The following is a 12024-nucleotide window of genomic DNA, read 5'->3' as shown; positions in this document are numbered from 1 at the left end:
GCCATTCCTGAGGTTGGGAGTTGGCCACCGACAACAACCGTACTTTAATTTTTTATGAGGTGAGGGGGGGGCTGCGTCAACTTGGCAACGTCGGTTAATGGGTCCTGTTAGTATCTAATAAAACACAAAATTCAAATATGAATCATTATTTTTAATGCGCTGTGATGTTTTATTCCACCTGTTTTTACTGTTAAAAACGATTGTATATAACGTTATCTTATAACATTTCAAGTAAAGGAGCAAAGACTAAATAGGCCTCCAGAATTCTACCCAAATCATTTCATGTTTTGTTAAAAAGAACTCCCCCTCCCAAGAAGAAAAAACACACCCAACATAAAAAAATATATATTCTCTCCATTTTTTGTTTGAATAAATCTTTCCCTTATATCAAAAATGAACGAATAAAACAAACAACTCAGATTGTGCATGTTTGTTGACAAATAATACGTACGTTCGTAGTCAACCAGTGTTGATTGGAATGTGTCTCACTTCCGAGGTCCTTATTTCATACTTCATCCATCAAAACATACAATTCCTATATGAATCATTATTTTTGAATTCGCTGTTAGGTTTTTTTTTTTATCAACCTGTTGTTATTGTTAAAAGCGATTGTATATAATGTTTTCTTATAACATTTCAAGTAAAGAAGCAAAAACTAAACAGGCCTCCAGAGCGCGACCCAAATCATCTAATTTCGTTGAATCCTCACCGCAAGCTTCATCCCACACAGCGGGGAAAGAGAGGAGGAGAGGAGGTAGATAATACTGGCTCAACATTCAGCTATTTTAATACATTTGAATAAAGTTACCAACTAAGGTGTAAAAATGTGATACGTATGTTTCAGACGATATAAAATTATACAAAATAGCGAAGAAATACAATTCTTTCAAGGTGTGAATTTGTCTCGCGAGTTTCGTTTCATTGTTTCAGGTGTCAATCTGAAATTTCTTCATTTAAATTCCTTCCACAAATATTCAGTGTAGATAAAATGTTTACTTCAGAAAATACGAATTGTTTCTTTTGATTATCATCTTATATTGTATTCTATTTATTTTCGTAATTTTATGAGTTTTTTTGTCTTTTATAAATACGGCAGTAGATGTTTGTGTCATTGCATGATGCAGACACTCTGCTGCATTACGCATCTGTTTTGAGAAACGTTGCTTATCGAGTTACAGACAAAAAAGCGAAAGTGTTGGTCTTCACAATATAACAGGTTTAGCAAGCACCTTTCCGAAGACTATTTAATCTTCTGCGGAGATAATAAGAGTTTTCTTTTGTTTATCGTCAATACGTTTTGCTGTGCAACAAACATAGATAACAATGAAGTCTTTATATCTTTATTAAGCATTTATCTATTTCGGCAAATGCCATCATCTTCATTGCAGAGTAATATTGTGTCTTCTTGCTAATTAACCTCTCTGTTTAATACACCTTTTTCTTGAATACTCATAATATGATAGACATAGCACTATCTTACAGCAGGAGTCTCCAAACTATGGCCTGCAGGTTAGATCTGAGCCACCAAAGTCTTTAGTTTGGTCCGCAGAGCTGTTATTAAAAATGTAAAAATATTTGTGAAAACATTTTTAAAATATAAATGTCTGAAAATTGCTTGGTGTTCTTTTTTCTTTTTGTTCAGGAAATGATTAAAAGAATGTGGTTTTTGGTAAACCAGCTCCAATAAAAAGCAAAATTAATGAACAAAACACTATAGAACATGCCAAGGCATTAATTTGTTTTTTTTTTCAGACTTTTATCCTCACCTTTCTTAGATGTTGTTTCACAACGTTTCGGCCAACTATTCCTCTGACCTTCGTCAGGTGGTAACCGCGATGGGATAGGAACTCCAAATCTCCTAATTGCATTCTCAGTAGTTACTGCCATCCATAGTTGTTCTCGTTTCATCACATTTCTACGGTTCCAGGTGAGAATTGTCTGGAGATAGCGGTTTCAATCCTACCCAAAGCCGGCCAGAGGCTTACGTGATCAAAAACGTGGTGAGACAACAACTATGGATGGCAGTAATTGCTGAGAATTGCCTATTTGAGGAAATAACGGAATAATAACTTTATTCATAAACTTAATGGTTCTTTTGCATGGCATTGTAACGAAATTGAAACAGACATTTGCAGAACATTGAAACAACAATAATTCAAACACTTCGGCTTAACATTCACAGGCCACATAAAGTGAAGAAGGTAGGCTTACTCTACCACACTAGAAAATAACTCCCACTCACCAATATCTTATATCTCTACAAAGCCACCCCCGCCCATGCATGGAAAATCGTTGCCACATCTGGGATGGTACATCTACCAATAGTCTCTCCTTTTTAGATAGAGTTCAAAAAAGTCTCCAATTAAATAGGTCTCACACTGTCCACACTGCTACTCGATCGACATTGCGTGAATTATTGTAGGTAAATAAGTATGCAGGCATTTAATAAAGATGTTACCATGCAAAAAAAAACTGGTGAAAGAGATGAACAAACACAAATAATCGGGACAATTTATGCGGTATTTTTATTCAAAACTTATATCTTTGACTTATTATAAATAGAGTCAAAAATAGTGAAAGATGTTTTCTTAAAATACACACACACACACACACACACACACACACACGTACACTTCGTTGTTGATTTTTTAAACGATATTAAGATTTCCGTTCTGCAAGATCTACCACAGATGTGCTAACCGTTATATCTCATAGGATTCGTGAATCTCTTGACAAGGGCTTCCTTTCTAGGGCAATTGCTCTTGACGTATCAAAGGCCTTCGATAAGGTATGGCATAAAGGCCTACTTCACAAGATTTCCAGCTACAGTATAGCTGGAAATGTTTTCTCTATCATTAAATCATTTCTCTCTTATAGGCTCGCAAGAGTAGTGGTCAATGGACAAAAATCAGAGGCCTGCAGTATTAATACTGGAATCCCTCAGGGGTCCATCCTGGCCCCAAGTCTCTTCCTGATCTACATCAATGATCTCCCTAAACATACACTTAAATCATTCATTGACATCTATGCTGATGACACGACCATCTACAGCAGCACATCAAAGGCTGTAAATGACAAAGTTCTCTCTGATTCTCTCTCCTCTGATCTCGAGTACGTGGTTCAGTGGAGGAAGACATGGCTGGTTACCTTTAATGTATCTAAAACTAAACTCCTATCTTTACATCATCAACGCTCTGATCCCCATCTAACATCAATTGAAATGGATGGCTCTCGTCTTGGAGAAGCCCATGTTTTGACAAACTTCTGGGCTTGACCTTTATTCCTGATCTGAAATGGAACACGTACATCAAGTCTGTTGCCAAAGTCGCTGAAAAGATGGTGGGATCCTTCTACCGCTCCAGAAGATATCTCACTACTGATGCAATTCTCTATCTATATAAAAGCCAAGTACGTCCAAGGATGGAATACTGCTGCCATATCTGGGCAGTAGCTGCTAAAAACAGCCTATCCTGCCTTGACAGAGTACAAAATAGACTTTGTGGCTTAGTGGGGGATGCCCTTTTCTCTTCCCTGCAACCTCTCTCCCACAGAAGAGACGTTGCGAGCCTATCCTTGTTTTATCGTTATTTCCATGGCAGGTGCTTGTGTGAACTCCAATCTCTGGTCCCCCCTCGCCAATCTTTTATGAAAAACACCTGTCTAGCTGAAACCACTGTCAAACATTTTCCCCACTCTTTATCTGTGCCTAAATCAAAACTTAGATTCCATAAACAAAGCTTCTTTCTTAGAACTACACGCCTGTGGAACTCTGTTCCGTCTGCCTGCTTCCCACCTGACTACAACCTGGATGTCTTCAAGTCCAACATAAGCAAATTCCTGATGAACCGCCCCCTTAAGTAGACACTTTTATTAAATCTCCACACTAACGTACTCTACATGCAATAACCCTTATCCCTGAGTGGTTTCTGGGCCTTGATACGTGGTGACCACCGTGTAAAAAAAAAAAAAAAGTTAGCATCTTCACCTTTGAGATCGGGTGTTTTTTTTTAGAAAATCGCCCATATATATATATATATATATATATATATATATATATATATATATATATATCAAATGAGTGTTTGTATAATCGTCAAATATATTCATATTAACATACTTCAAGGAAGTAAAGAGTTACAATTTTTTGTTACACAGCTAAATTAAATTAAAGTGAAAATAATGATGCATGGGGTACAAAGGGTTTGTCCACACTGGAGGAAGGCAGATGAATTAATACTTTCCCAAATTAATGAAGGTGATACATTGGCTCCAACAATTTGAACACTACATGCCATATCCCTAGTCCATTTAAATAATAATGGTATGTTCTTCGCTTATCTTTAATTAGAGATATCAACTGCTTTTCATCTACTAACCTAAACATTTTCATCTATTCTTTCAACCTGATCAGCGAAGTCTCTTGTTCTGCACACATTTTTCTATTTTTTTTTACAAATTTAACATTACTTTGTGGTCATCAAATCCAAGCCTATAAAATTTAAAAATATTTTTGAAAAAAACTGATTTAATATTAAAATACAAAACAAATACATGGGATTTTCAATTTAAATTATGAAATTTATGAAATCTGGTATTTTTTAAATCATAAGGAAGTATCAATTATCCTTTAGAGGTTTTCATGACTAGAAATTTTCTCATTAATTTTTTTTTCTTTCAAATTCCAGGTGGAGACGAGCTATTTTAATTTTGGAGATGTTGTTGTTGGGCGTTTGTCCCAATATAACATTGTTCTAATGAACACTGGTACTTGTAATTTGGTTTACAAACTTTTGGTACGACAGACTGTCGATGATGAAGAAATGCAATATCCTGAAGAGATAGGTAAGGCAGTGTTTTGGAATTTTTACATTTATTGTTTATTGAGAAAACAGCTTAGGTAATAAAATACAAAAACAAATGCTTAACATATTCAGAAAACAATCATTACAAAGCAATAACAAAGAACACAGTAAACCAAGAATTGTGTAATAAACCAATAAAGGACTTCTATGTTTTAGGCATGCCAAAACAAAAGATCTTTTCTAAACTTTCTACTAGGTTTCACAAAACAACGATAGTTTCATAAATATTTATAAATGATCTCCTTGATAAAATTGCCTCTGAGATGGGTATATTTGCTGATGACACCATGCTAACACATATCTAAGGCAATGGCTGAAACCATATCAGAAACCCTTATGTTATGGAATGGGGACGTAAATGGATGATAACATTCAATGCTGCCAAGACTAAACTTCTTTCCTTTAACAATTACTAGAAACCTTTTCAACCACAGATATGCTGCCTGAATGCTCTTTGTTCAAACTCCTCATCCTAACACTCACAGGTAACATAAATTGGAACAAATACATTTAGGGCATTGCCAAGATTATTGTGAAGAAGGTGGGTTCTCTTTACCGTGCTAGAAAATACTCCCATCTAAGAGTATCCTATATTTTTAAAAAGTCTTTATTCACCTATGCATGAAGTATTACTACCACATCAGGGCTGGTGCATCTGCCATTAGTCTCTTGCTTTTAGTCCAAAAAATAGTCTTTAACCTAATATCAACTATACTATCAACCAAACTCTAACCTCTGTCCCATTGCTGAGATGTTATTTGTTTTACAAGTATTTTAATGGAATGTATTTTGACTAACTTAAATCTCTTGTACCCCGTCGACGTAAGTACTCCCCATTAACCTGAAAAGTAGCAAATCCCATCCATACAATGTAGAGATCCCTAGATGCCGGAAAGCCTTTTACTCTAATAATTTATTCCCTTGAATTGCTAGACTTTGGAATTCTCTCACAGGTCCCTGTTTCCCTGACAGTGCTAACATGCAGAAGTTCAAGTGAACTCTTACATCTAGCTGCTCAACTTATCACATAGTATTCCTGCAGATTTAGTCTCGAATAGTAGCCCCTTACGTCCAAGTGGCAACATGCTTTGTTTGGGCTGAATAAGAGGTTTTAAAAAATAGATAAATAACAGTATTATTCGTTTCTAATCAAAATATATCAGATTGTCTTGCATTAAAACAGAAGTTTCGCATATATAAGAACATTTGTGCAAATGTAATACAATATTTTGTTGTATTGTTCAATGTTTAGATCGGAGATCATTTTTCCATTTTATTTAATACATATTTCATGTCTAGAGGAAAAATAGAGATGGTCAAAGAATCCCCCTCTCTTCCTCTTTCATTTACAAGCCATTTTATCATCATCATTGCATTTGACTTAATTTACTAGCTGGCATTTATTGGATATCTCGAGAAAGTCTTCCAAACTAAACTATTTGGGGGCCAGGTCCTTATTTGATTGTTTTTCTCTCAAGTCCATGCTTATCATTTCCTTTGTTTCGCTGATAACCACCAACTGACCGTGTTATCCCAACTGTTCTACATCTACTAAGCTAAGAACTATCCTCGATTGGCCATAAAATCTAAGTCTCCTATTGTTCACACATCTCTACATACTGCCCAGATTTAATTTTTCTTTCAAACGTATTGTTATATTTTGCTTAAGCAAAATTTTCTGATTCATGCTACATATTATTAGGTTCTAGTTATGAGCTTAAAAGAAATCTAGTAGTGAGTCTCTATTTGGAGGCTATGGGAAATGTACAGTTGCCTCTTAATAACCATTGCTTCCAGGTCCATTTTGATCTGGAGTGCTAATACTTACCAAATCAGCTGTTTGAAGATATTGGCTTCTTCACCACAAAAGAACCAAACAATGATGTTATTATTTTTTCTTCATTTTCAAAACTTAACCATTTTCTGCAAAGTCAAAAACAAAAACATTTTATTTCTAAAAAACAAACAAATCAAACCTCATAAATAAACATTTGGAGGTACACAAAAACTTGGTTTGCCATTAAATAACGCAAACATGGTTGATACGACGTAAAACAAAACAGCCAAACATCATTATTAATCTATCCGATATGAACACGCTGAGGATAAAATAAAAATGAGAAATTGTCTCTCTGCATAGGGATCCATGAATATCTCCAGATAAACACATATAAATGCATTAAAGTACAAGTGATAGGCATCGGCTTGTGAAAAAGGGATTAGGATCAACGTTGAGATGAGCCAATTTCTCTAAATATAACGAGCTTGATTCAAACGAAATTCAGTTTCTCTCTATTCTAAACTAGATAACAGGTATTGAGCATTATCAACAGTATCTGGCCACCTGCGTTACTCAACCAACAAGCAACCGATTTCCTTCCATTAACTTTATGCTCCTTTCAACAAGCACTTTCATCCTGACCAAACCAACCCACATTCTTCATTCATTTATTGTGTATATTTTTAATACATTAAATCCCTTTAACCGAGATAGCGTTTCTTTTTCTCTACTTCAACATCATTCTGTTATTGTCATTCTTTTCTCTCTCATAACAATACTAAGTATATTTGGAAACGCATGGTTCGTTTTTCTAATGTTGATTTCTCCCTGATAAATTAGATACTCACAAAATGGGAAAAATGAAAGTTGCCAACATTTTTAATGAAAGTATTATAAACTAGACAATAATCAAACTTGGCATACGAAGCCATCAGTTTGCATGATTGCCACCTTCCTTCCTTAAGTTTGTACGGCTATCAACACTCTACATGAGAGTCCAACATTCAAACTCATCGGCCACGCATTCATAGGTAACATGAATTGAAATAAATACATAGAAGATACTGCCAAGTCTGCTGCAAATAAGATGGGCAAAATCTACCGGGGGTAAAAAAAAAAAAAAAACTCAGCTGCCAATCTATTTATCTATAAAAGTGATAATGTGTGTGTGTGTGAGGACACTTCTCAACCTATATACTCAACGAGTTCTTGATTGACTTGAAATTTAGTATATAGGGTATTCATACATATGGAAAACTTTTTAATTGGTTTTCATCCAGAAAAAATGCTGCTAAGGGGTCAAAATTGATATGTGGGAATCATCATATATTTTTATCTGTATGTCAACTCTTTTATGAATGTGCATGCATGCATCATTCACGTGACAGATTACTTATGTTAAGAATAAGTAGATTTGAAAACAATTTTTAAAGATCATGCAAAACTAGCCTAATGGCTATCGTACTTGACTCATTGTCTTTAGATTTTGGTTTCGATCTCAGCTCGAGTATTACTTAAAAGAAATGAACTGTTTAGAAAAAACATAATACTCGCAAGTATATGTCTCAGTTTGTTTTTTACTTCAATCTTTTTAAAAGGAATTTAATGCTACGTTTAATACAGGGCAACGCCAGGTGGATCTTCTAGTATCCTATATATCTACAAAGCCACCGTTCGCTCATACACGGAGTATTGTTGGCACATCTAAGTTAATTCATCAACCACTAGCTTCTTCATAGAAACGGTTAAAAATTGAGTCTTCAGTCTAATAGGTCCCATACTGTTTACCAAGATCCAGCCCCTGTCTTATCACTGTAATGATTTTTACAAGAAAATAGCCACTTATCAAGTCCCGAAGGCCACTTGAGGATAAAGGTTAATAAGTGCACGGTGATGGAAATTAAGTTGTAATTGACTATTTAAGGGGACTGCTCAGCAAGAATTTGTTCAGATTGTCCTTGAATACGACCATGTTGTAGTCGGCTAGAAATCAGGCCAGCCGAACAAAGTTCCACAGGCAGGCAGTTCTAGGAATAAAACTTTGTTCCGTGAGCTTGTTTTACAAGTACTTTAATGAAATGTGTTTTGACGACCTTGCTACGGTGCTGCCCCTTTCAACTTAAATACCCCAATCAACCTGACAATCAGCAACATCTAACCCCTTTACTATATAGAGCCGAAAATATCGAAGAAAATTTCTAGTCAAATAGCTTCTTTTATTCAACTGCTAGTTTTTGGAATTCCTTCTTTGCTTCCCTTTTCTACGATTGTACAAATATGTAAAAATTAAAGTATAATATGAAAGAACAACTGTTCAACTCCCCAACTGGGATGTTCCTATGAATCTTACCCTAATTCACAGTAGAATCTTGTGTCTCAATGTCCATGTATTTTGTTTGGTGCGAATCTAAAAATAAATTTAAAAAATTCAAAAATATTTGCATTATCTCAAATATTACCATTTCAATGCTAATTACATTTAAGCAATTAAAGATATTCTAATGATGATTATGAAAAAATTATTTCAAACTCATATCTGAAAGACAATGTTATTCCAAACATAATCCGGATAGATCAACGATAACGTTATTTCAAACTTAAGCCTGCCAGACAATGCTATTTCAAACTTAAACCTGTAGGACCAAAGACAATGCTATTTCAAACTTAAGTCTGATAGACTAAGAACAACGCTATTTCAAACTTAAACCTGACAGATCAAAGACGATGGTATTTCAAACTTAAATCTATCTGAGCAAAAACAATGCTATTTCAAACTTTAGTCTGACAGATCAAAGACTGGTATTTCAAATGTAAATGTGAAAGGCGAAAGATAATGCTATTTCAAACGTAAACAGTAAAACAACCGATGAACAAACACTCTAATAGATAATAAATGTTTGGATGCTTTTAAAATAAAATCGTCAATTGAATTTGTCTTTTGTCAATGAAAATGTTATTTCAAATTGAATTGCGGCAGACGGATCAGCAAACCCATCCTCTCATAAAGATGTAAAGATGCATAATTTTGTAATGATGTTATATAAAAAGGAAGTTACTTATATCTCAAAAATAACCTTTTTCCACTGAAATTATAGAATTGATTTAGAATAATTGTAATTCAATTAAGACGTATTGATCTAAAAAAGCACATGAACTGTTCCGACAATATCTATGGTTCATATTATTTTTAAATATAATTGGTCATGAAAATGGAGATTAATTCTAGAACGTTTTCTTTAATATCGCCAGGAAAAGTTATTTTGAGACAATGCTGATTCAGTGTTTCTAATGGAAAGATCAATTTCTGTTTTCATTCCTTGAATAAAAAACAAAGGACGCAGGCACTTTTCAAAGAATGCCATCTTGAGGAAACAAGTAGAAACCTTTAAACATTAGTCGAATATTGTACAAATGATGAAAAGCAAACTTTCTGCGCTCTAACTCAATTTACTCATATTTAATGTATATATTAGAAGGTCAGTTTAAAATCAACCCCAGTTCTTTTAGAATTGTAAAAATTTTACTTGGGGACAAAGAAAAAAAATACATATTTAAGTGAATAAAAGAATCTTAGGACTCCTGTAATAATTATGAACTTACACCCATTCCTTTTATAGTTGCAATATAACACCTTTAATGAGTGCAACAGAACAATGAAACAATATACTGCATATATTTTGCAAAAATGAATATGAAGCAGAATTGCAAAGCGATTTCTACATATGCTAAAACACAAATGGCGCTAATTGGTAGATGTTTCTCTTTGATTTTTCTTTAGAATTCATTTTTTTGTCATTTCCAAAAGCAAGTAAGTTTTCACATGAACATGTCAACTCAAAGTATCTTCAAACAATAAAGTCATTCTAAACCCTCAAAAGTAGTGTAAACTGAGAGACTCCTACAAAAGCCTGGTCAACAAAATCAGTTTTCTTCAAAGATTTATCCAACCGACTGCATGGATGGACACAAGATCGTATGTTCAACCCCCCCCCCACGTCATCTTGTATTTTTGGCTGGGAAAAGCAAAATTAAAAGGTATCAACGACTCACATACAAGCCTTCATCAATTTAAGTTCATCTATACAGGTGTTGCAATATTTTGGAGTAATGGGGTATGATCCCACACAGTCGGACAATTCTATTTATAAACGATGCTGCTAAGAACTGACGAATCAAATTAATTCACGTTCTGCTACAAACCAATCAGAAACCAGAATTGCTTCATAAATATTAAACCTTTTCTGGAGCAATTTAACATATTCTTTCCCGGGTTTCGACACGGTAAGAATATTTTGTTCTGTGGAACTGTCTACTACAAACAAGTCACCTCCCAGAACTTGTGTGTAACAGCGAACCATCTGAAACTGTTCTGAAACTCAAAATAGCTTACACTTCTAGAGGTTATGGGCCCAGCGTGCGTCTTTATTTCGATGGATCCGAATCAAAATTCGAATTGAGGCAAGTTAAATTTCTGGGATATCTACGAATCCAAAAGCTACACAAAGTACTACAAACACAACCTGAAAACAGAAACGACCCCGACTTCATTGAAAAGAACGCAACTGTCTTTGCGGAATTAATACAGTGTTTAGATGACCGAAGTCTATCACTGGTAATGAGAGAAGCCCTGGACGATGGCTGCAAAGCATTAAACATATTGAGAGAGCATTATTTATCGAAAGGAAAACCCAAAATTATTTCTTTATACACTGAACTGACCTAATCACAAGAGTTTCCAATGTAGATACAGGACTCAAAATGGCGACTACATTAAAAATGTAGAGAGCTCTGTTAGCGAACATACATTTTTATTTTCGTGTACATTTGATGCCTCAACAAACAATAATTTTCTTGTCGATTGTGGGGCCACGGCACATGTGATTACAAAGGAATCTGATTTTATCAATTTTGATCCCAACTTTAAGCCACAAAATCATTTTGTAGAACTAGCTGACGGGAGTCGAGTCAATGATATCGTTTTGAAAAGAGGCAATGCGAAAATCTCGCTAAGGAACAATAAAGTAGAAAACGCTCTTCTAATCCCAAAATTTAAACAAAATATATTTTCTGTACAAGCTGCCACAAAACAAGGTGCAAATATAAACTTTAGCCCCAATAAATCAAAACTGGTATACCCGAATGGAAGACTATATTATTTAAATATCGTAGTCCCATCAAAAACCGCCTGCCATGATCTACAGACATGGCATAAAATTCTTGGACACTGCAATATTTCTGATATCAAAAAGTTGCTGACTGTAGTTGATGGAATGCAAATACAAACATCAAAAACCTTCAACTGCGACGTTTGTACGCAAGGGAAAATGACAAACTATCAAAGCAAGATACCAGAAAAAAAAAAAATCCTATCAATGGTGCATT

At 34.7% G+C, this 12024-nt stretch overlaps 1 protein-coding gene across 1 annotated transcript in view; it reads left to right on the top strand.

The window, feature by feature from the left end:
- Window positions 1-12024, top strand: part of LOC145292193 (cilia- and flagella-associated protein 65-like) — a 2765874-nt gene that overhangs the window by 1487036 nt on the left and 1266814 nt on the right. Inside the window, exon 24 of the mRNA XM_080138498.1 lies at window positions 4686-4842. Within this exon, the coding sequence (XP_079994624.1) occupies window positions 4686-4842 (157 nt within the window). The remainder of the gene's footprint in view (window positions 1-4685; window positions 4843-12024) is intronic.

The sequence above is a fragment of the Euprymna scolopes genome, chromosome 13 (genome assembly GCF_053919585.1).
Source record: "Euprymna scolopes isolate OS-2025 chromosome 13, ASM5391958v1, whole genome shotgun sequence".
NCBI lineage: Eukaryota > Metazoa > Mollusca > Cephalopoda > Sepiida > Sepiolidae > Euprymna > Euprymna scolopes.
The sequence above is the reverse complement of the archived record's forward strand: the minus strand, read 5'-3'. Positions and strand labels throughout refer to the sequence as shown.